The sequence below is a fragment of the Hyla sarda genome, chromosome 7, assembly GCF_029499605.1.
Source record: "Hyla sarda isolate aHylSar1 chromosome 7, aHylSar1.hap1, whole genome shotgun sequence".
NCBI lineage: Eukaryota > Metazoa > Chordata > Amphibia > Anura > Hylidae > Hyla > Hyla sarda.
This window is the reverse complement of record NC_079195.1, coordinates 233,371,680-233,398,458: the sequence shown is the minus strand read 5'-3', so window position 1 is coordinate 233,398,458 and position 26,779 is coordinate 233,371,680. Positions and strand designations below refer to the sequence as shown.

At 44.8% G+C, this 26,779-nt stretch overlaps 1 protein-coding gene across 1 annotated transcript in view; it reads right to left on the bottom strand.

Moving 5' to 3' along the window:
* Positions 1 to 26,779, bottom strand: part of TESK2 (testis associated actin remodelling kinase 2) — a 69,794-nt gene that overhangs the window by 38,512 nt on the left and 4,503 nt on the right. The window contains exons 2-4 of the mRNA XM_056533100.1: positions 20,910 to 21,210; positions 12,655 to 12,776; positions 5,963 to 6,011 (exon numbers count right to left, since the gene is read on the bottom strand). Of these exons, the coding sequence (XP_056389075.1) occupies positions 5,963 to 6,011; positions 12,655 to 12,776; positions 20,910 to 21,122 (384 nt within the window). The 5' untranslated portion in view covers positions 21,123 to 21,210. The remainder of the gene's footprint in view (positions 1 to 5,962; positions 6,012 to 12,654; positions 12,777 to 20,909; positions 21,211 to 26,779) is intronic.

Here is a 26,779-nt window from a genome sequence, read left to right as displayed (position 1 = left end):
GTCTCCAGGCGTCAATTTTTGCCGGAAGGCGTTCGGTTTTCGGTCGTTCGTAGGACTAAGACCGGAATTCACTCGGTCTTTTATCCTTTTTTCCCCGAGCATCCTCGTCTCTGCGTAGTTCGATGCCTCCAAGCATACGAAACGCAGACGGCGGGATTACGGTCAGAAGATTCCTCTCAGCTCCTCATTTCCTATGTCCGACCCCACCTACCGGTGTCATCGGCTACTTTGGCCCGGTGGGTTCGGTCCGCCATGGAGATGGCGGGGATAGATATCTCTCTTTTCGGTGCGCATTCCTCCAGGGGAGCGATGGCCACTAAAGTTGTTGCTTCTGGGGGCTCTCTTTCAGATCTGCTCTTAGCTGCGGATTGGGCGTCGGAGACGACTTTTAGACGTTTTTATTTCAGACCGGAGTCTCATGTATCCATGTCGGTCCTATCTACCGTGGGTTAACTCTGCTCTACATTATGTCATGTCTGTGATATGTTTCTTGCTGTAGCTTTGAACTTGCAAGATATGAGCCTCCTGTCTGATATATAAATCGAGATTTTCCTAGCTTGTGACGGAAAATATTAGTTATATGAAGACAGGAGGCGAGTATCTTCCCTCCCGACCCAACCCTGTTATGGTGTTCTTTTCTTTTCTGGTTTCAGGATATTGAAGATCGCCGGTGTCTAGGTGTCAGCGGCTGAGTTGTTCCTGGTCCCCGTTGGGACGTTTTCTACTGTTCGGTTCTCCAGAAGATGTCTGTCCCGAAGCTGGTCGTGCAGTGGCGTTTGGTTCTTCGTGTCCGTCATGCAGAGATGGAGTCGAGAATGAGTTGGTATCGACTATACAGTGTCGGCTATGACGTCGAGTCAAGAAAGAGGAGGAGTTATGGTTCAGCAGCCCCCTTTATAGGAGCCTCCTGGGCTATGATTGGCTACAGAGTCCTCAGAGGGGCTGCTGGGAGTTGTAGTTGAGAAAAGTTTTTTCTTTGAATACATTAAAACTGAAAGTTCTAATTTTTCTGCTATGGGCATTAATAAAGAAAGATTAATGCAAGATACTCGCCTCCTGTCTTCATATAACTAATATTTTCCGTCACAAGCTAGGAAAATCTCGATTTATATCCTGTATTATACCCCAGAGCTGTACTCCCTATTCTGCTGGTGAGGTCACTGTGTACATACATTACATTACTTATCCTGTACTGATCCTGAGTTATATCCTGTATTATACCCCAGAGCTGTACTCACTATTCTGCTGGTGAGGTCACTGTGTACATACATTACATTACTTATCCTGTACTGATCCTGAGTTATATCCTGTATTATACCCCAGAGCTGTACTCACTATTCTGCTGTGAGATCACTGTGTACATACATTACTTATCCTGTACTGATCCTGAGTTATATCCTGTATTATACTCTGTACTCACTATTCTGCTGGTGAGATCACTGTGTACATACATTACATTACTTATCCTGTACTGATCCTGAGTTATATCCTGTATTATACCCCAGAGCTGTACTCACTATTCTGCTGGTGAGGTCACTGTGTACATACATTACATTACTTATCCTGTACTGATCCTGAGTTATATCCTGTATTATACTCCAGAGCTGTACTCACTATTCTGCTGGTGAGGTCACTGTGTACATACATTACATTACTTATCCTGTACTGATCCTGAGTTATATCCTGTATTATACCCCAGAGCTGTACTCACTATTCTGCTGGTGAGATCACTGTGTATATACATTACATTACTTATCCTGTACTGATCCTGAGTTATGTCCTGTATTATACCCGAGAGCTGTACTCACTATTCTGCTGGTGAGGTCACTGTGTACATACATTACATTACTTATCCTGTACTGATCCTGAGTCATATCCTGTATTATACTCCAGAGCTGCACTCACTATTCTGCTGGTGAGGTCACTGTGTACATACATTACATTACTTATCCTGTACTGATCCTGAGTTATATCCTGTATTGTACTCCAGAGCTGTACTCACTATTCTGCTGGTGAGGTCACTGTGTACATACATTACATTACTTATCTTATACTGATCCTGAGTTATATCCTGTATTATACTCCAGAGTTGTACTCACTATTCTGCTGGTGAGGTCACTGTGTACATACATTACTTATCCTGTACTGATCCTGAGTTATATCCTGTATTATACTCCAGAGCTGTACTCACTATTCTGCTGGTGAGGTCACTGTGTACATACATTACATTACTTATCCTGTACTGATCCTGAGTTATATCCTGTATTATACTCCAGAGCTGTACTCACTATTCTGCTGGTGAGGTCACTGTGTACATACATTACTTATCCTGTACTGATCCTGAGTTTATCCTGTATACTTCTCTTATACCCCTTTGTATTTTGTTTCCTCTGCTTGCTGTCAGTGAATGGCTGAAATGTTTGTGACAATAGTGAACAGTTCTCGCCCTGCACTCCGGGATTTTATAATACACAATCATTGTTCCGCACAAAGCGGGCGGCGGACTGTAGATCTGACTTGGGGCGGATATCATTACGGATAATGGAGCAGAGGACGCACCATGGGCTCCATTGTTCCTGAAATGAGTCTTCTCTTACAAATTAATACTTTACGGAGCCATCACCTGACCCCATCGAGGGGGGGGGGGGGCACCTTGGGTTGGAAGATTAACCCTTGCCCTAAAAATCAGACAGGAGGAACCAGAGAGGATGACGGGAGAAGGGGGGGTAACCAGAGGTCCTCCAGCTGTTACAAAACTACATTTCCCAGCATGCCCTGACAGCCAGAGGGATGATGGGATTTGTATTCTTGCAATGTGTGTGATGTTTTATTAGGGGAGGTAGTTTTGCAACCTATAAAAGTTTTGTAACTTAGTAAATTTGAAGCAGTTTTGTCCGGGCATGCTGGGAGTTGTAGTTGGAGGCGCCCTGGTTGGGGGACACTATTCTATACCTTCATTATGAACTCTTACAGCGCTAGGTATCCCTAGGCATCCTGGTAAAATCGCAACGGGTGTCAGTCCCAAGACCGGCCACAATCCCAGGTTATATAGGTGATCTAGGGATCTAGGGCTATATATAGGGATCTAGGGTTATATAAAAGAGATCTAGGGTTATATAAAAGAGATCTAGGGTTATATATAGGGATCTAGGGTTATATATAGGGATCTAGGGTTATATAAAAGATCTAGGGTTACATATAGGGATCTAGGGTTATATAAAAGAGATCTAGGGTTATATATAGGGATCTAGGGTTATATATAGGGATCTAGGGTTATATATAGGGATCTAGGGTTATATATAGGGATCTAGGGTTATATAAAAGATCTAGGGTTATATAAAAGGGATCTATGGTTATATATAGGGATCTAGGGTTATATATAGGGATCTAGGGTTATATAAAAGGGATCTAGGGTTATATAAAAGATCTAGGGTTACATATAGGGATCTAGGGTTATATAAAAGAGATCTAGGGTTATATATAGGGATCTAGGGTTATATAAAAGATCTAGGGTTACATATAGGGATCTAGGGTTATATATAGGGATCTAGGGTTATATAAAAGATCTAGGGTTACATATAGGGATCTAGGGTTATATAAAAGAGATCTAGGGTTATATATAGGGATCTAGGGTTATATATAGGGATCTAGGGTTATATAAAAGAGATCTAGGGTTATATATAGGGATCTAGGGTTATATAAAAGATCTAGGGTTACATATAGGGATCTAGGGTTATATAAAAGAGATCTAGGGTTATATATAGGGATCTAGGGTTATATAAAAGGGATCTAGGGTTATATAAAAGGGATCTAGGGTTATACAAATGGGATCTAGGGTTATATAAAAGGGATCTAGGGTTACACATAGGGATCTAGGGTTAAATAAGGATCGAAGGTTATATAGGGAACACTGGGGGGGGGGGGGGGACAGGACAAGGCCACGCTGACACTACGGGGAACAGGACAAGGCCACGCTGACACTACGGGGAACAGGACAAGGCCACGCTGACACTACGGGGAACAGGACAAGGCCACGCTGACACTACGGGGAACAGGACAAGGCCACGCTGACACTAGAGGGAACAGGACAAGGCCACGCTGACACTAGAGGGAACAGGACAATGCCACGCTGACACTAGAGGGAACAGGACAATGCCACGCTGACACTAGAGGGAACAGGACAATGCCACGCTGACACTAGAGGGAACAGGACAATGCCACGCTGACACTAGAGGGAACAGGACAAGGCCACGCTGACACTAGAGGGAACAGGACAATGCCACGCTGACACTAGAGGGAACAGGACAATGCCACGCTGACACTAGAGGGAACAGGACAATGCCACGCTGACACTAGAGGGAACAGGACAATGCCACGCTGACACTACGGGGAACAGGACAAGGCCACGCTGACACTAGAGGGAACAGGACAATGCCACGCTGACACTAGAGGGAACAGGACAATGCCACGCTGACACTAGAGGGAACAGGACAATGCCACGCTGACACTAGAGGGAACAGGACAATGCCACGCTGACACTAGAGGGAACAGGACAATGCCACGCTGCCACTACGGGGAACAGGAAAATGCCACGCTGACACTACGGGGAACAGGAAAATGCCACACTGACACTACGGGGAACAGGAAAATGCCACGAGGACACTACGGGGAACAGGACAATGCCACGAGAACACTACGGGGAACAGGACAATGCCACGAGGACACTACGGGGAACAGGACAATGCCACGCTGACACTACGGGGAACAGGGCAATGCCACGCTGACACTACGGGGGACAGGGCAATGCCACGCTGACACTACGGGGACAGGGCAATGCCACGCTGACACTCTGGGGGACAGGGCAATGCCACGCTGACACTCTGGGGGACAGGGCAATGCCACGCTGACACTACGGGGGACAGGGCAATGCCACGCTGACACTACGGGGGACAGGGCAATGCCACGCTGACACTCTGGGGGACAGGGCAATGCCACGCTGACACTCTGGGGGACAGGGCAATGCCACGCTGACACTATGGGGAACAGGACAATGCCACACTGACACTATGGGGACAGGGCAATGCCACGCTGACACTATGGGGAGAGAACAGGTCTAAGTTGTGCTGACACTAGGAGCAGGACAATGCCACATTGACAGTAAGAGAAAATAAGACAATGCGATGCCGATACTGGGGCGAGAACAGGTTTCAGCCGCACTAAGGCCGGGTTCACACCACGTTTTTGCAGTACAGTTCCCGTATACGTTTTCAATCTGAAAACCGTACAGAACTGTATTGAAAGCCGTATATATTGACTCTCCATTGAAAGCAGTGTGCCCAAAGATGCATCCGGTTGTGTCTGTTTTGCATCCTGTACGGTTTTGTCAATTTTTTTCCCCTACCCAAAACCGTAGCCTACCACGGTTTTTGGTCCAAGTGAAACGTATACGTTTTTTTTAAAACATGGGAGTCAATGGGAACTGTACAGAACTATGTGCGTACTGTTCCATCCAGTTTTCACCATACGGTTTTTGACTTTGCACAGTTTTTTTTCTTGGAATTTCAAGAAAAACAAGTGAAACTTTATTCAAAATGGAGTGAAAAGTTAAAAACGTATAAGTTTTCAACCGTATACAGATTAAAATTTGTAAACACGTTTTGATGCAGTTTAGTCCGGTTTTGAGGAATCATTTTTTTTTAAATTTATTTATATATTTTTTGTAATCAAAAACCTGATACGGGAACTGTACTGCAAAATGTGGTGTGAACCCAGCCTAACACTAAGGGGTGGGGTGTAACCTGTCTAAGCCATGCTGAAGTGTTATCTAGATATAAAGGGGTAACCAGAGGGGGCGCTATTTTGTGTCTCTGCGGGATATTTCTCTAGTGACTGCAGTACTGGCGAATGACTGACATTAGACAGAAGTGATGTGAGGCGAGGGGCAGAGGCCCGGGGGTCTTACCTCCGTCAGCGCGTGCAGCTGCCCCTGGTGGACACAGACTCCCATAAACCTGCCGGAAGAGATAAGAGGCGGATCAGAGCGGCCATGACACACACAAACACCACAGAACATCAGCCAGAATCGGCATCTGGCGCTTCAACCCCAATAAGGGCGCATGCACACCAAGTTTTGCTATATACTTTCCGTATACGGTTTCAAGGTAAAAACCGCACGGAACCGTATAGAAAACCGTATGCATTGACTTAACATTGTAAACCATATGTCAAACGCATCATCCGGTTCAGTCCGTTTTGCGTCTTTACAGTTTTGGGTACAAGTAAGAAAGCGGACAAAACCGTATGACTACCACGTTTTTTGGTCTGGGTGAAACGTATACGTTTTTTATTTATTTATTTTTAAACATGGGAGTCAATGGGAACAGTACAGAACCGTATGTGCATATGGCTCCATCCGGTTTGCATAGATTTTTTTTTTTTTTTTAGTTTGCAGTTTTTTTTCTTGGAATTTCAATCAAACAACTCAAACTTTATTCAAAATAGAGTGAAAAGTTAAAAATGTATACTTTTTTTCTTTAAAAAAAAAAAAAACAGATGCAACCGGACATCATTTTTCCAACTGTATACGGGTTGAAATTTGTCCACACGTTTTGATACAGTTTATTCCGGTTTTGAGGAATCCGTTTTTCATCAAAAACCTGATACGGGAACAGTACTGCAAAAACGTGGTGTGAATGCAGCCTAACAACAATGCTAATAATAGGGACCCCCAAATCTCATGTGACTGGGGCCCAATCCCTGCACGATTTAAGTTATGCGACCTAATAGATTTTGGGTTTTATTTCCCCATCATCTTCAAGATTTTGCAACAGCTGGAGACTCTGATACAACAGTGTTTCCCATTCAAGGTGCCTCAAGCTGTTGCAAAACTACAACTCCCAGCATGCCCGGACAGCCGCTGGAAGTTGTAGTTTTGCAACAGCTGGAGGCATGCTGGTTGGGAAACACTGACCTAAATCTGTCCAGTCATGCTGGGAGATGTCGTTTTGCAACAGCTGGAGGCACGCAGAACAGACTTAGGTAAGTTTCCCAACCAGCGTGCCTCCAGCTGTTGCAAAACAACCTCTCCCAGCATGACTGGACAGACTTAGGTCAGTGTTTCCCAACCAGTGTACCTCCAGCTGTTGCAAAAGGACATCTCCCAGCATGACTGGACAGACTTAGGTCAGTGTTTCCCAACCAGTCATGCTGGGAGATGTCTTTTTGCAACAGCTGGAGGCACACTGGTTGGGAAACACTGGTCAATGGCTGTCCAGTCATGCTGGAAGTAGTAGTTTTGCAACAGCTGCAGGCGGACTGCTTACAGAGTCTCAGTTGCAAAAGTCACAAAGCTGCGAAGGGTTAAGTCATACACCGGGGGGGGGGGGGGGGGGGCATCATCTGTACAGTCAGGATCTCAGGGAAAAATCAAACCTTTATCTCTTCCAGAAGTCGGACGCACTTAACCGTAACAGGATCCGCCGCGCTGCGTCCCGATGAAGAGCGGCCAATCATTTAAAGGGCTGACATTCTAACGTTACGCTCCGCTGACCGCCCAAATATCCTGACACCACGAATATGATAAAGGAAGAGACCAGAGGATTACCGGACAACTCAGAACTGTGGACCTCCAGATGCTGCAAAACTACAACTCCCAGCATGCCCAGACAGCCGACATGTGGAGGTCCACAGTTTGGAGACCACTGCCTTAGGCTATGCTCACACATGGCAGATAAGCTGCAGATTTTTTTTTTGCCAATTAATTTAGGGAGGATAACATTTCCAGCAAGTTATGTGTGAACATACCCTAAAAGGCAGTAGTCTCCAAACTGTGGACCTCCAGATGTTTCAAAAACTACAACTCCCAGCATTCAGCTTTGCTACCACATGTGAACATACCCTTATAATGCACTCCGGCGGCAGGACCCAGTACATCACTTGTCTTTTATCAGTATAACAGGAAAGGAGTGCAAGGGTATGTTCACACGTGGCAAATAAGCTGCATGCTGGGAGTTGTTTTTCGCAATATCTGGAGGTCCACAGTTTGGAGACCGCTACAGCAAACATATCCTGTGGATAAGGGACTAGTTTTATATCCCCCCCAAGTACACCCTTAAGGGTAGGGTCACACCTAAAGGATCTGCAGCGTATTTTACACTGCGGATCCACCGCTGACCCGACCCATATTGTGCCTCCAGCTGTTGCCGAACACACCCGCCCCCTGGTCTACTCGATGTGGCAATCTGTTGCTCCAAGCAGCCACACTTGGGGCCTGCGGGTCCCTGAGTGCACTCAGACACCGCGGTGTAGCCCTGATGTCTGAGTGCACTCAGTGAATTGCAGGCCCCCAGTGTGGCTGCTCAGAGCGGCAGATGGCAACAGCTGGAGGCACAATATGGTTGGGTCACCGTTGTATTCCAGGGGGGAAAATTTTTTTTTTTATATGTCAACTGGCTCCAGAAAGTTAAACAGATTTGTAAATTACTTCTATTAAAAAATCCTTTTGGTACTTATGAGCTGCTGAAGTTGAGTTGTTCTTTTCTGTCTAAGTGCTCTCTGATGACACGTGTCTCGGGAACTGTACAGAGTAGAAGCAAATCCCCATAGTAAACCTCTTCTACTCTGTGCAGTTCCTGAGACAAGCAGAGATGTCAGCAGAGAGCACTGTTGCCAGACAGAAAACAACAACTCAACTTCAGCAGCTGATAATTATTGGAAGGATTAAGATTTTGTAATAGAAGTAATGTACAAATCTGTTTAACTTTCTGGAGCCAATATATATATATCTCTCTCTATCTAAGTTTTTTCCTGGAATACCCCTTTAAGCAGTATTTCCCAACCAGAGAGCCTCCAGCTGTTGCAAAACTTTAATTTCCAGCATTCCTGGACAGGCTTTGGCCTCTGTTTCCCAACCAGAAGGCTCCAGCTGTTGCAAAACTACAACTCCCAGCATGCCCGGACAGCCAAAGGCTGTCCGGGCATGCTGGGAGTTGTACTTTTGCAAAAGCTGGAGGCACCCTGTTGGGGAAACACTGCCTTAAAGTGACAGATGCTAATTCAGTGGTCTAAAGCTGTTTCAAAGCACTCCCAACATGCCCAGACAGCTGTTGACAGTCAGGAAATACTGGGAGTTGTAGTTACGCAATAGTTGAACAGCCACAGGTTGGTCTAGATCCTGCAGTCAATCCGTCTATAGACGCATAAATCTGCTAAAGTCGATCAAATGGAGTCAATAAAATCTGCTCGGCGGCTGGAACGTCGCCACCGAGAACCATTACCGCGTAAATCCGGTAACTACAGGTCAGTCTGACTATCATCTCCGATTACAGCGAACACGGCGCAATAACCCCGGGAACCATTTGTAGCTTTATCCTGAGTGAACATGGAAAAAAAAAATCTGCAAAAGTTTCATGAAAATGATTTATTCCCCCAAAATAAAATAAAAAACACATCCCCCCCCCCCCCCCCAAAATGCCCCGAAGCAGGAGCCGCTGCCGGGATCTCTGGAGTAGGAGCTCACTCGGCAAACATTTTACTTGCTAAAAATACCTCGTAAAGATCGGCGCGGCGTAACTGCAACACAAGCCGGAGAGAGACTCATCGCATACGAGGAGGAGATCTCACAGCACAAATAGAAATGGACGAAAGCTGCCAAAACCTCCCGCTGCCGAGCCAAAGGGCAGGACGCCAACAACAATAACCCGGGCAGTGAGGGGTTAAAAGAGGCGGCTCACGCCCCGATCCATACCTGCGGCTCGCCCCGTTACAGTTGCTAAATTGTTTTGTGACTTTTGTTCGCTCGGAGCCGACACCAGAGCCACTTCTGTTTATTCTGCTGCGTCCTGAGATCATTGGGTTACACCGAGAAGAAGAGCGGCGGCCCAGGTGCACGAAGGGTTAATGTGCCCCAAACTGTGACCCCTATAACAGAGGCCGGACCAGGAACTCAACCAATGAACTGCAGTCTAGAACCTCTCTGTCTACGGATTAGTGGTCTAAGATAAAACTGTTCCCTTTACTCATAAGCAGTCTGGGTCTAGAACCTCTTCATATACTGACAAGTATTGCAGTCTGGGTCTAGAACCTCTTCATATACCGAAAAGTATCGCAGTCTGGGTCTAGAACCTCTTCATATATTTAGAAGCATCAGTCTGGTCTAAAACCTCAGTTTACCGACAAGACATCTTGTAGTCTACATCCATTGCATAAATTAACCAGCAGTTTGATCTCAAACCTGTTTAACAGTCTAGAACCTCTCCATATACTGACAAGCCGTGCAGTCTGGTCTAGAACATCTCCATATACTGACAAGCCGTGCAGTCTGGTCTAGAACCTATTCATATACTGACACGCAGTGCAGTCTGGTCTAAAACCTCTCAATATACTCACAAGCGATGCAGTCTGGTCTAGAACCTCTCCATATACTCACAAGCGGTGCAGTCTGATCTAGAAACTCTCCATATGCTGACAAGCAGTGCAGTCTGGTCTGGTCTAGAACCTCTCCATATACTGACAAGCAGTGCAGTCTGGTATGGTCTAGAACCTCTCCATATACTGACAAGCAGTGCAGTCTGGTCTAGAACCTCTCCATATACTGACAAGCAGTGCAGTCTGGTCTAGAACCTCTCCATATACTGACAAGCAGTGCAGTCTGGTCTAGAACCTCTCAGTTTACAGATAAGGGCTCGTTCACACGGCCGTCTGCCCCGTTAATGCCGTTATTAATCCGTTTGATAATTTTGATAATCTCATTTATGTCAATGGGATTTTTTTTCCCTTTATCACCCGTTTGCTTCCTGTTCCGTTTTTTTGACAGGGGAAGACGTTTCGCGCATCTGCACGCAGTATTATTTCTCCCATCAAAAATAACGGAATAGAAACATCATATAACATCGCAGTCTACGGCCTGAGCCTTTATTGTCGTCCGTTTGCACCCGGTTTATAATATCAGTTATTACTTCTGAGCTCTGAAGAGGTGACATCAGCGACTCCTGCAGTGCTGAGGAGCTACTACTACTCCCATCATGGAACAGAGTTGTTTCCATGATGGGAGTAGTAGTTCCCCGGCTGCAGGAATCTGCAGGTGACTGGGGAGGCTACATTAGTGTTTGTACTACTACCCCATCATGGAGCAGAGTTTGTTCCATGTTGGGGGTAGTAGTCTAGGGGCTGAGGGATTGATCGCACTGGGGATGAGCAGCGGGAGGATCATTTATCTCTTCTATAAATGGGGGGAATAAAATTATTATAGAAAAGTCGGGAGGAATATGATGAGATGGGGATTAGGCACACTAAGTTTAAAAACCCCGCCGGGAGCCCTGAGTGGCTACTCAGTACCGGCCATTCAGGGCTCCCGGCGGGGAATTTAAAAATTAAAGTAAAAACTCACTATATACATCGCAAGGACCGAAGCATGCTGCCTGCTCCCGTTTAATAACTTCTGATCGGAAGTGAGACTCGGTACAATCAATCCCTCAGCCCCTAGACTACTACTCCCAACATGGAACAGACTGTTACATGAAGGGGGTAGTAGTGCAAACACTAATTTAGTCTCCCCAGCCACGGCAAACTCCCTCAGCCGGGGAACTACTACTCCCATCATGGAAACAAGCCTGTTCCATGATGGGAGTAGCAGTAGTCCCGGCTGCAGGAATCTGTAGGCAGCTGACTTTTCATACTAACGGATGAAAAACGGATGCAAAAGGATAACACAAATGGCACCTTTTATATGAGTTAGTAGTACGGTCCGTTTAGGAGGCAGTGACAGGAAAAAAGTGGAACGGAAGACAACGGCCGTGTGAACGTAGCCTGAGCTACGACATTCCATATAGTAACCAGCAGTCCGGTCTTAAGCCTCTCCATTTACTGTTTGGCAGTCAAGAACCTTCCTATTTAAATGACCAGTGTTCTGCTCTAGAACATCTCCATATACCGACTAGAAGTTTACAACCTCTCCGCCTATCAATAAGGAGCCCATGTAGAACCTCTTCATATACTGATCAGCAGCCAAGCAGTCTTCTGATCTAGTACCATTCTATTTACTCACTAGTCTGGTCTAGAACATCTCCCTAAAAGGAGCATCAGTCTGGTCTAGACCCTCTCACTATAGGGAACAGCGATTTGGTCTAGAACTTCTCCCTATAATGAGCATCAGTCTGGTCTAGACCCTCTCACTATAGTGAACAGTGATCTGGTCTAGAACTTCTCCCTAAAACGAGCATCACTCTGGTCTAGACCCTGTCACTATAGTGAACAGCGATTTGGTCTAGAACCCCTCCCTATACTCTTCAGCTCCCTAGAACTCTCACATTTAAAGGTGCAGCAGTTGATCTAGAACCCTTGTATTTACTGACAGACCTTCTAATACAGCACGTTTCCTTTACTAGAACGGGCGCAGTCAGATCTAGAACAGTGTCTGCCCCATGAAGATCCATCCTATAAAGTTATGTATCACAACAGCGGCTGACTATCCCTGCGCCTGGTGAGTCACCGCCTGAGCTCGTAACGTACGGCGCGTGTTCTCGGGTTCTGCTGCAGTGCATTGTGGTAGATGCAGCAGCTGCTCCAGGCCCTTTACAGTGAATAGCAGACTGACTCGTGCCAAAGTTTAAAAAAATAACCGGATAGATCGCCCAGCGCTGCCCAGACCGCTCGTACCTCAGGATATTGGGGTGTGACAGGCGGTTCATCAGCTGGACTTCCTTCAGCATGTTGGCCCGGTTACTGCTCAGCGTGTTCATCTTTAGCGCCATCACTTGGTCAGATGTCCGGTGACGAACCTGAAAAATATAGACCGTGTAAATGAAGGGACAGTGAACATCAGGCACCATCATAAATAACAGCGCCCTATAATAAGAGAATCAGCTACAGCTGGAAACTCAGGGTTTAGGACAGTTTACCAACCTGTGTGCCTCCAGCTGTTGCAAAACTACAACCGCTAGGATGTCTGGACAACCATTGGGGTCAGGTTGGACACAGGATATTATAACAGAGAGGTCAGAGTCTGGATATAGATGATATAATAGAGGGGTCTGGATATAGATGATATAATAGAGGGGTCAGGGTCTGGATATAGATGATATAATAGAGGGGTCAGGGTCTGGATATAGATGATATAATAGAGGGGTCAGGGTCTGGATATAGATGATATAATAGAGGGGTCAGGGTCTGGATATAGATGATATAATAGAGGGGTCAGGGTCTGGATATTGATTATATAATAGAGAGGTCAGGGTCTGGATATAGATGATATAATAGAGGGGTCTGGATATAGATGATCTAATAGAGGGGTCTGGATATAGATGATATAATAGAGGGGTCTGGATATAGATGATATAATAGAGGGGTCTGGATATAGATGATATAATAAAGGGGTCAGGGTCTGGATATAGATGATATAATAGAGAGGTCAGGGTCTGGATATAGATGATTTAATAGAGGGGTCAGGGTCTGGATATAGATGATATAATAGAGGGGTCAGGGTCTGGATATAGATGATATAATAGAGGGGTCTGGATATAGACGATATAATAGAGGGGTCAGGGTCTGGATATAGACGATATAATAGAGGGGTCAGGGTCTGGATATAGATGATATAATAGAGGGGTCAGGGTCTGGATATAGATGATCTAATAGAGGGGTCTGGATATAGATGATATAATAGAGGGGTCTGGATATAGATGATATAATAGAGGGGTCTGGATATAGATGATATAATAAAGGGGTCAGGGTCTGGATATAGATGATATAATAGAGAGGTCAGGGTCTGGATATAGATGATTTAATAGAGAGGTCAGGGTCTGGATATAGATGATATAATAGAGGGGTCAGGGTCTGGATATAGATGATACAATAGAGAGGTCAGGGTCTGGATATAGATGATATAATAGAGGGGTCAAGGTCTGGATATAGATGATATAATAGAGAGGTCTGGATATAGATGATATAATAGAGAGGTCAGGGTCTGGATATAGATGATATAATAGAGGGGTCGGGATATAGATGATATAATAGAGGGGTCAGGGTCTGGATATAGATGATATAATAGAGGGGTCTGGGTCTGGATATTGATTATATAATAGAGAGGTCAGGGTCTGGATATAGATGATATAATAGAGGGGTCTGGATATAGATGATATAATAGAGGGGTCTGGATATAGATGATATAATAGAGGGGTCTGGATATAGATGATATAATAGAGGGGTCTGGATATAGATGATATAATAGAGAGGTCAGGGTCTGGATATAGATGATATAATAGAGGGGTCTGGATATAGATGATATAATAGAGAGGTCAGGGTCTGGATATAGATGATATAATAGAGAGGTCAGGGTCTGGATATAGATGATATAATAGAGGGGTCAGGGTCTGGATATAGATGATATAATACAGGGGTAAGGGTCTGGATATAGATGATATAATAGAGGGGTCTGGATATAGATGATATAATAGAGGGGTCTGGATATAGATGATATAATAGAGGGGTCTGGATATAGATGATATAATAGAGGGGTCTGGATATAGATGATATAATAGAGGGGTCAGGGTCTGGATATAGATGATATAATAGAGGGGTCTGGATATAGATGATATAATAGAGGGGTCTGGATATAGATGATATAATAAAGGGGTCAGGGTCTGGATATAGATGATATAATAGAGGGGTCAGGGTCTGGATATAGATGATATAATAGAGGGGTCTGGATATAGATGATATAATAGAGGGGTCAGGGTCGGGATATAGATGATATAATAGAGAGGTCGGGATCTAGATATAGATGATATAATAGAGAGGTCGGGATCTAGATATAGATGATATAATAGAGGGGTCTGGGTCTGGATATAGATGATATAATAGAGGGGTCAAGGTCTGGATATAGATGATATAATAGAGAGGTCGGGATCTAGATATAGATGATATAATAGAGGGGTCTGGGTCTGGATATAGATGATATAATAGAGGGGTCAGGGTCTAGATATAGATGGGGTCGGGGTATAATACGTTATAATACAGGGGTCGGGGTATAATATGTTATAATATAGGGGTCGGGGTATAATACGTTATAATACAGGGGTCGGGTATAATACCTTATAATACAGGGGTCGGGTATAATACCTTATAATACAGGGGTCGGGGTATATTAGGTTATAATACAGGGGTCGGGGTATAATATGTTATAATACAGGGGTCGGGGTATAATATGTTATAATACAGGGGTCGGGGTATAATATGTTATAATACAGGGGTCGGGGTATAATATGATATAATACAGGGGTCGGGGTATAATATGATATAATACAGGGGTCGGGGTATAATATGTTATAATGCAGGGGTCGGGGTATAATATGTTATAATACAGGGGTCGGGGTATAATATGTTATAATACAGGGGTCGGGGTATAATACAGGGGTCGGGGTATAATACAGGGGTCGGGGTATAATACAGGGGTCGGGGTATAATACAGGGGTCGGGGTATAATATGATATAATACAGGGGTCGGGGTATAATATGATATAATACAGGGGTCGGGGTATAATACGTTATAATACAGGGGTCGGGGTATAATATGTTATAATACAGGGGTCGGGGTATAATACGTTATAATACAGGGGTCGGGGTATAATACGTTATAATACAGGGGTCGGGGTATAATACGTTATAATACAGGGGTCGGGGTATAATATGTTATAATACAGGGGTCGGGGTATAATACGTTATAATACAGGGGTCGGGGTATAATATGATATAATACAGGGGTCGGGGTATAATATGATATAATACAGGGGTCGGGGTATAATATGATATAATACAGGGGTCGGGGTATAATATGTTATAATACAGGGGTCGGGGTATAATATGATATAATACAGGGGTCGGGGTATAATATGTTATAATACAGGGGTCGGGGTATAATATGTTATAATACAGGGGTCGGGGTATAATACGTTATAATACAGGGGTCGGGGTACAATACGTTATAATACAGGGGTCGGGGTACAATACGTTATAATACAGGGGTCGGGGTACAATACGTTATAATACAGGGGTCGGGGTATAATACGTTATAATACAGGGGTCGGGGTATAATACGTTATAATACAGGGGTCGGGGTAGAATACGTTATAATACAGGGGTCGGGGTATAAACAGATGATTTTTGGGGTTCGCTCTGTATTTCCCGCCGCGGCGGACGCTCCATGTGATTTCTCTCATGACCCAAAATGTTATATCTAATAATAATTCTCAGCCGCGAGGAGAGCGGGGCCATGGCAGCCAATCACATCACTTCTTTCATTTCTAAATAGATCGGTGAAAAATGAAAGAAGCGATCTGATTGGTTGCTATGGGCAATGGCGCCTCTCTTCCTCTACAGGGGTTTTGATAAATCTCCAAGATGTCCGCCGCCCGCTGGAGAGATGGCCTGTCCTATCACAGCGCAGCTTTCATTTTACCACAGCAGCTGTGATTGGTTGCCACGGGCAACAGAGACTGAGCAACAACAACATGGCCGCCTCTGTACAGCCGCCACGGCAACCACAACCTGAACATATAAAAAAAAAAAGCTGAGCTCTGATTGGTTGCTGAGAGAAAGTGAAAGTCTGCAGTCTGGTTGCTATGGACAACTCCTGCTCTTCCAATTTGTAATTGAATAGGACAAACTTTATTGACAACATGACAAGCTTTATTGAACAAGAGGTCATTTTTGGGACTTTTAGTCCTACACCACAGTCCCATCACGTAAAAAGGCTGCGCTGCCTTCACACAGACGACAAGCAACCAGTCCGGACGAGCCGCGGCGAGCCAGGAGCCGTAATGACACGTCACAGCGCGGAAACTCCAGCCGGACCTTAATAATAAACCTCAGGATGTGTAAAAATAAGATCAAACGCAGAGACGAGCGGCCGCCAAAACCACAACCCGCCGTATCCAGACAAAACCGACGCGTTACACAGGCCTCATCTGTGACCGTATTTTGGCGCTGAATTGGGGCTACATTTTGGTGCTCAAATTTGCCGCCTCTGATCTCTTGAGAAACGAGCGAAAAAATAAAAAAACGCAACAAAGAAACAGCAGAAGTCCTACAGATCCCTACGACATACGTTGCTTTTAATTGTCACGGATTTTACTGCGGTTTTGGACGTGGGCTCGCGCTATTCAGTAACGCCAGCGCAATTCCTTGCAACCTGATGCGTTTTTTTCCGCATATTTCAAATACGCAGCAAAAAAAACAAAACAATATTCCTATTATAAACAAAGTGTTTCACGATTTTTAGGCGTATTTAAACATGGAATAAGCGTAAAAATGACGCAGTGTGAACGTCTCAGAATAGTGATCCATGTGGTTTGCGCCTAAAGTCGATAGAAAGGGGCGTGGCCATAACTTCTAAAATAGGCAAAACTATAAAGTAGTGTTTCTCAACCAATGCACCTCCAGCTGTTGCAAAACTACAACTCCCAGCATGCCCGGACAGCCTTTGGCTGTCCGGGCATGCTGGGAGTTGTAGTTTAGCAACAGCTGGAGGCACACCGGATGGGAAACACTGCTTTAAAGTTTTGTTTTGTAACCACGAGTATCATTTGATGAGGCATAGGACATTTGGCGCCATTTTTCCCACCTGTAAATACATACGCCGCTATAAGAGCCATGAAACGCGACAAAACAAATCGCTCTGCTTGCGGAAAAGTCGCAACGTGCTGCGGCTAGCGAAGAGTCACCGTCACGTGTTCCCTAACAGAATATACCAAAACAAAAAACGAAACGCGCGTAGAGCTCAGCTACATCTTAGCAATAATCCCAGGATTTTCCGCTCTTAAAGAGACAGAACACACTTTATTTTCCTCGTCTGCGCGGTGCGATGCCATCTATTGTTCCCTGTTATCAGCTGCAGCGGTAAACAATTTCCCCCACACCCCCCCCCCCCCCCATTACACCGGGGGCTCTAGATTATCAGATGTTCACTATATTGCGCACATTGTGGGTGCAGGTCCCTTTAAGAGGAGAACCTTAGCGCAAAGAGCGGGGGGGCGGGGAATATTTACACAATCGTTAGTACGACATCGAACTGCGGCGAAACTTTCCCAAGATCATAATAAAACTATAAAAAAACAACAAAATCCTCCAAACTGAAAGAGTCAACGCTCAAATCTACAAACTGATCGATATAGAACATGTGACTGGTCACATGACCCTGTACTGGACACGCAACCACGTATATACAATCCGGTTACATCACATTATAGAACCTGACTGGTCACATGACCCTTTACTGGACACGCAACCACGTATATACAATCCGGTTACATCACATTATAGAACCTGACTGGTCACATGACCCTGTACTGGACACGCTACAATATATATACAATCCGGTTACATCACATGACTGGTCACATGACCCTGTACTGAACACGTTACAATATATATACAATCCGGTTACATCACATGACTGGTCACATGACCCTGTACTGAACACGCTACAATATATATACAATCCGGTTACATCACATGACTGGTCACATGACCCTGTACTGAACACGTTACAATATATATACAATCCGTTACATCACATTATAGAACACCTGACTGGTCACATGACCCTGTACTGAAGACGTTACAATATATATACAATCCGTTGCATCACATGACTGGTCACATGACCCTGTACTGAACACGTTACAATATATATACAATCCGTTGCATCACATGACTGGTCACATGACCCTGTACTGAACACGTTACAATATATATACAATCCGTTGCATCACATGACTGGTCACATGACCCTGTACTGAACACGTTACAATATATATACAATCCGTTGCATCACATGACTGGTCACATGACCCTGTACTGAACACGTTACAATATATATACAATCCGTTGCATCACATGACTGGTCACATGACCCTGTACTGAACACGCTACAATATATATACAATCCGGTTACATCACATGACTGGTCACATGACCCTGTACTGAACACGTTACAATATATATACAATCCGTTACATCACATTATAGAACACCTGACTGGTCACATGACCCTGTACTGAAGACGTTACAATATATATACAATCCGTTGCATCACATGACTGGTCACATGACCCTGTACTGAACACGTTACAATATATATACAATCCGTTGCATCACATGACTGGTCACATGACCCTGTACTGAACACGTTACAATATATATACAATCCGTTGCATCACATGACTGGTCACATGACCCTGTACTGAACACGTTACAATATATATACAATCCGTTGCATCACATGACTGGTCACATGACCCTGTACTGAACACTTAAAGGGGTACTCCGCCCCTAGACATCTTATCCCCTATCCAAAGGATCTACCCCAAAGGATAGGGGGATAAGATGTCTGATTGTGGGGGTCCCTGCTGTAACTGGCGTTCGTTTAGAGCGTCGGATGCAGCGCTGGAGGCTCATGATGTCACGTCTGGGCCCCCTCCCATAGACTTGCATTGAGGGGGCGTGGCTGTGACATCACGAGCCTCCACCCCACATCGTCATTCATCCGGCACAGAGCACAGTTTTCTCCCTGCACCGGATGTCTGGGGTGCTGCAGCCGTGATAATGGGGTCCCCAGCGGCAGGGCCCCTGCAATCAGACATCTTATCCCCCATTGGATAGGGGATAAGATGTATAGGGGCGGAGTAGCCTTTAAATGGGTACTCCACTGCTCAGCGTTTAAAGCTCGTGATGTCATAGCCCTGCCCCCTCATGTTGTCATGCCCCGCCCTTTCAATGCAAGTCTATGGGAGGGGGCGTGACATCACGAGCTCCCGACTCCAGCGTTCAAAACAGTTTGTTCCAAACTCAGAGCAGCGGAGTACCCCTTTAAGGCTTTGTTCCCCTTACGTTTTCTGTCGCGGTTTATATTGTTGCATGTGATAAATCAGTAACAGCGCAAAAGTCAAAGCAATATTTTTGCATAAATTTCCACTTGCGCAACAAATTTGCATCAAAAATACACAATCAAAGCCACATAATACATGAATATACAACGATACATTTCCCCGGATGACCTCCGCTCCGTCATCCAGAGTTTCACGGGTCCGGAACGTATCTTCTCAGAGTAGTGGTTTCCAAACTGTGGCCCTCCAGATGTTGCAAAAATATAACTACCAGCATGCTGAGAGTTGTAGTTATGCAGCAGCTGGAGGGCCACAGTTTAGAGACCAGAGACTGCGCCTGCTACGATGTCTCCCCTGCTTTACACCGCAACGCTGCTCTATTGGGAGACAGTAATGCATGAAAACTAGGGATTGACTGATTATCGGTTTGGCTGATATTATCGGCCGATATTCACGATTTTGGACATTATCGGTATCGGCAATTACCTTGCCGATAATGAAACGCACCCCCCCCCCTCCCCGCCGGCCAGAGACCACAGCCGCCACCACCGCTGCCCCATTGCCTCCCCCATCCCCGGTTTTATAATTACCTGTTCTGGCTCCTGCGGCGTCCTGCGCGCTGCACGGCGCAATGAAGAGTGACGTCCCCATCAGTGCGCACAGTGACAGCGCAGGACGCCGCCAGAGCCAGAAGTAGCGCGGACCCCGGGAACAGGTAATTATAAAACCGGGGATGGGGGAGGCAATGGGGCAGCGGTGGTGGTTGGACTCAGGAGGAGAGAAGTGGGCGGCGGTCTCTGGCCCCGACCAGGGAGGGAGGGGGGGGTCCGACCAGACAGAGAGGGGCTTGACCAGACGTACCCAATCTAGGGGTGTATTCACACCATATTTTGTGCCTGTGTTTGGCATGTGATTTAGATGAGGAAAAGTTTTAATCAAGAATGTCTCCGTACACTGACAGCAATCAGAGATCTTAAAAACACAAATATCTTAAACCTAATAGATTAATGATCACAAAATAATTTTAATTACCTTAAAAACCTCGGAGAAGAATCCGGACCCGATCTTCTCGCAGGTGAAGTCATCGAGCCGCGTCAGCCTGGAGAAGGCGCTGATGAGCGCGTTGTAAGACGAGGAGTAGACTCTACCCAGCTGAGCGATGCCGCCATCTCCCGACACGGCGTCCTCAATGCGCTCCAACCGAGGCGGGAACCCGGCGATGGAATTTCGTTTATTCCGATCCATTGTTCCCTGAGTTTAGTTTTGCCAGGAAGAAGCGACGCTCACATTTTAGGGTTTTCCAGGAGTCGGCTCGTCCGGCGTTTACAAAGAGCTGGAAAAAAAAAAAGATGGTAACGTATGAGACTATATCCGATACATTTTACACTTCGCATTTTAATTTCTCTCAATTTTCAAGATCTCTGCTTGCTGCCTATAAATAGAAATATTCTAGTTTATAATTGAAGACCCGAGGCCGGCGCACACTCCGAGCGGGAGCCTTATTAATTACGACTTTCCCTCTAAAAATCTTACTGCAAAATCCACATGGATATACGGTAAAACACACAGCTTTCCCAGGTGACACCAGGCACATGTGATCGCAGCCTAATGCTTCTTACAACTGAAGGTTTGTTACAATTGCATCCAGTCTAGACGATGCTCAGGACCACAGGATGCTGGACATTTATCTATACTGACCTGTAACAGATCCTCAGCACTTTAGGATAGGACTGGTTTTTAGGCTCTGAATGGTAACAAAAATGTTCCCATTCACTGACAGCAAGCAAAATTAGAAAACAATGAGCAAATGATACAAAAAGTTGCAGAGCATTTATTACACAGAAAGTAACTTCCGTGTTGGTAAAACTAATGAGTGCAGCTCTGGAGGTAACTGATGGATAAGATTTGATCTAACAGCAGAATAGTGAGTGCAGCTCAGGAGGATAAGACAAATGGACACCAACTATAGCAAATGAATACCAAGGACACAAGCAAAAGACCCTATATATATATATATATATATATATATATATATATATATATATATATATATATATATATATATCCCCCTATATACTCCCAGAGTATATGTGAGTGGGACATTAATGTCTGCTGAAACAGCAAAGAACTGCAAAACACCAAATAGAAAAAAGCTGTAGCAGACGGACGTAGCTAAATAATGACAACTTTATTGTTAAAAGACACAATTTAAAATACACGAATGACAAGGAGGAATGGCGGCTGAAACAAAGGACGTCTCCTGGATAAAGTGCATGAAGACGCTAAAGTGGTAAGTGCCTACACTATGTGGTTAGTTGGTGAGGTAGGTATATGTATACAGATAGCACACAGTGTACAATATATATATCATGTGTAGAATGAAACGTAACCAGGAGACGTCCACCCCTCCCGGAAGAAGGACTTTCATCCGAAACAGTCGTAGGGGGTGGACGTCTCCTGGTTACGTTCCATTTTACACATGATATATATATTGTACACTGTGTGCTATCTGTATACATATACCTACCTCACCAACTAACCACATAGTGTAGGCACTTACCACTTTAGCGTCTTCATGCACTTTATCCAGGAGACGTCCTTTGTTTCAGCCGCCATTCCTCCTTGTCATTCGTGTATTTTAAATTGTGTCTTTTAACAATAAAGTTGTCATTATTTTGCTACGTCCGTCTGCTACTGCTTTTTTCTATTTTTTTTTTTATGATGTAACAGCAGAATAGTGAGTGCAGCTCTAGAGGAAAAGACTTGATGTAACAAGAGAATAGTGAGTGCAGCTCTGGAGGATAAGACCTGATGTAACAGCAGAATAGTGAGTGCAGCTCTGAAGGATAAGACATGATGTAACAGCAGAATAGTGAGTGCAGCTCTGGAGGATGAGACATGATGTAACAGCAGAATAGTGAGTGCAGCTCTGAAGGATAAGACATGATGTAACAGCAGAATAGTGAGTGCAGCTCTGGAGGATAAGACATGATGTAACAGCAGAATAGTGAGTGCAGCTCTGGAGGATAAGACATGATGTAACAGCAGAATAGTGAGTGCAGCTCTGGAGGATAAGACATGATGTAACAGCAGAATAGTGAGTGCAGCTCTGGAGGATAAGACATGATGTAGCAGAATAGTGAGTGCAGCTCTGGAGCATAAGACATGATGTAACAGCAGAATAGTGAGTGCAGTTTTGGAGGATAAGTAATGAATCAACAGCAGAATAGTGAGTGCAGCTCTGGAGGATAAGACATGATGTAACAGCAGAATAGTGAGTGCAGCTCTGGAGGATAAGACATGATGCAGCAGAATAGTGAGCGCAGCTCTGGAGGATAAGACATGATGTAGCAGAATAGTGAGCGCAGCTCTGGAGGATAAGACATGATGTAGCAGAATAGTGAGTGCAGCTCTGGAGGTGACCAGAGAATCACACAGGCTGTTCCTAGACATAAGCTGCAGAACGTTTTTCCCGGCGGGGAGGTGACAGTACGTGTACACGGCGCTGGGATTTCTCATGGATTTTCCAGCTGCCAAACAGGAAAATGAATTAACTCAGAATCACTTTCTGATCCCAGCGGTGACCCCGGGGGACGGGCAATCAGCGGCGGCAGCTGGCGCACTCCTCGCTGTTAACGACCAATCAGCTCCAGGCTCCGCACACATTAACTGGGGACAGCGATCCAATGTGTACAAAGACCATCTGGGCATGCTTGGACTTCTAGTCCTACAAGTTTAAAGGGGAATGCCACAGCCACATTCAGCTGTGACCCCCCCGCCCCGAGATAATGGCCCCCTGTACCTGATCCTACATGTGATCTGCCATGACCCCATAAAGTGGTGACAACAGTCACATGACCAGAACCTCTATAATTGCCGCTAAATCCTCTGTCTGTTCATCCACCATGTTTATTAAAGGGGCGGCGCACGGCGGAGCCAGGTACCAGAGGTCACATTACACGACACGGCGCCATTATCAGTGGAGATCATAGGGCACACAGCTCCCTGCTGCAGGTACATGGTATTTCAGTTACACCATCAGTGCTTGCTGTCAGTGAATGATTACTGTCACAAACACTTAACAGGGAACAGCTGAAAATTTGTTACAACTGCATGTAGACAGAAAAGTATCGGTGCAGATAAAGTAAGATCTGAGCTGCTCGTGTGTTCAGGATGGATGGATAAGTCAAGGTTTCCATTCACTGACAGTAAGCAGAGGTCTTAAAGGAGAACTCCAGACTATAAAAATTGTTCCCCATATTGCCGGCAGTAAAAAAATAAAGATGTACATACCTTCCTCCGCTCCCCCGGGGTCTCCGCCGCGATCCTCTTCCTAGTTGCCGGTGGTCGGAGAATCATACTGAGCGCAGCCAATCAACCGGCCGCAGTGAAGTCCCGGCTCGGGCGGTGATAGGCTGAGCGGCAGTGTGACTGTTTCAGCCACGGCAGCAGGTGCCGCTGTAGTGAAGAATTGTGTGTCCTGGAGTGTTCTCACACTGCCGCTCAGCCTATCACCGTCCGAGCCGGGACTTCACTGCGGCCGGTGATTGGCTGAGCACGGTATGACTCGCCGACCACCAGCAACCAGGAAGAGGATCGCGGCGGAGGCCGGAGCCGGTTACCGGAGGCCCCGGGGGAGCGGAGGAAGGTATGTACATCTTTAGTTTTTTTACTGCTGGCAGTATGGGGGACACTTTTTATATTCCGGAGTTCTTCTTTAATGGTGAGAAATGATAACATTAAAGGGGTACTCCGGTGGAAAAACTATTTATTTTTTATTTTTTAAATCAACTGGGGAAGGAAAGTTAAACATATTTGTAAATTACTTCTATTAAAAAATCTTAATCCTTCCTGTACTTATTAGCTGCTGAACACTACAGAAGAAATTATTTTCTTTTTGGAATGCTCTCTGATGACATCACGAACACAGTGCTCTCTGCTGACGTTATTATAATAAGTCTTTATTTATTATTGTCCTTAGTGGGATTTGAACCCAAGGCCCCAGCACTGTAAGGCAGTAGTGCTAACCACTGAACCACCATGCTGCCCTTAGCATACATCTGCTATACATCTGCTATGCACGGTTGCTAAAATGGACAGAGATGTCAGCAGAGAGCCCTGTGCTCATGATGTCATCAGTGTTCCAAAAAGAAAGGAATTTCCTCTATAGCATTCAGCAGCTAATAAGTACTGGATGGATTAAGATTTTTTAATAGAAGTAATTTACAAATATGTTTAACTTTCTGCCACCAGTTGATTTAAAAAAAGAAAAAAAAAATTGTTTTTCCACCGGAGTACCCCTTTAAATGGGCACTGTCACATTAAAGAACTTTTGATACATTGTAGAGCGTTGACACAAAACTTTTGACATGTCTTTAGAACAATGTTTTCCAAACAGCGTGTCTCCAGCTGTTGCAAAACTTTGACTCCCAGCCGTTGGCTGTGCGGGCATGCTGGGAGTCGTAGTTTTGCAACAGCTGGAGACACGCTGTTCGGCAAGCACTGCTTTAGGACATGTCATACGTTTTATTTAAAGTCAGGACCGAAATTTCGGTGCATCCCTCCTGCATCTAATGACGTATATAGGGCGGTATACACTGTATATAATGATGTGTATAGGGCGGTATACACTGTATATAATGACGTATATAGGGTGGTATACACTGCATCTGATGACGTATATAGGGCGGTATACACTGTATATAATGACGTATATAGGGCGGTATACACTGTATATAATGATGTGTATAGGGTGGTATACACTGCATCTAATGACGTATATAGGGCGGTATACACTGCATCTAATGACGTATATAGGGCGGTATACACTGCATATAACGACGTATATCGGGCGGTATACACTGCATCTAATGACGTATATAGGGCGGTATACACTGCATCTAACGAGGTATATGGGGCGGTATACACTGCATCTAACGAGGTATATAGGGCGGTATACACTGCATCTAATGACGTATATAGGGCGGTATACACTGTATATAATGATGTGTATAGGGCGGTATACACTGCATCTAATGACGTATATAGGGCGGTATACACTGTATATAATGACGTATATAGGGCGGTATACACTGTATATAATGATGTATATAGGGCGGTATACACTGTATATAATGATGTGTATAGGGCGGTATACACTGTATATAATGACGTATATAGGGCGGTATACACTGTATATAATGACGTATATAGGGCGGTATACACTGTATATAATGACGTATATAGGGCGGTATACACTGTATATAATGATGTGTATAGGGCGGTATACACTGCATCTAATGACGTATATAGGGCGGTATACACTGTATATAATGACGTATATAGGGCGGTATACACTGTATATAATGATGTGTATAGGGCGGTATACACTGCATCTAATGACGTATATAGGGCGGTATACACTGTATATAATGACGTATATAGGGCGGTATACACTGTATATAATGATGTGTATAGGGCGGTATACACTGTATATAATGATGTATATAGGGCGGTATACACTGTATATAATGACGTATATAGGGCGGTATACACTGTATATAATGATGTGTATAGGGCGGTATACACTGCATCTAATGACGTATATAGGGCGGTATACACTGTATATAATGACGTATATAGGGCGGTATACACTGCATCTAATGACGTATATAGGGCGGTATATACTGCATCTAACGAGGTATATAGGGCGGTATACACTGCATCTAACGAGGTATATAGGGCGGTATACACTGCATCTAATGAGGTATATAGGGCGGTATATACTGCATCTAACGAGGTATATAGGGTGGTATACACTGTATATAATGACGTATATAGGGCGGTATACACTGCATCTAATGACGTATATAAGGCGGTATACACTGTATATAATGACGTAT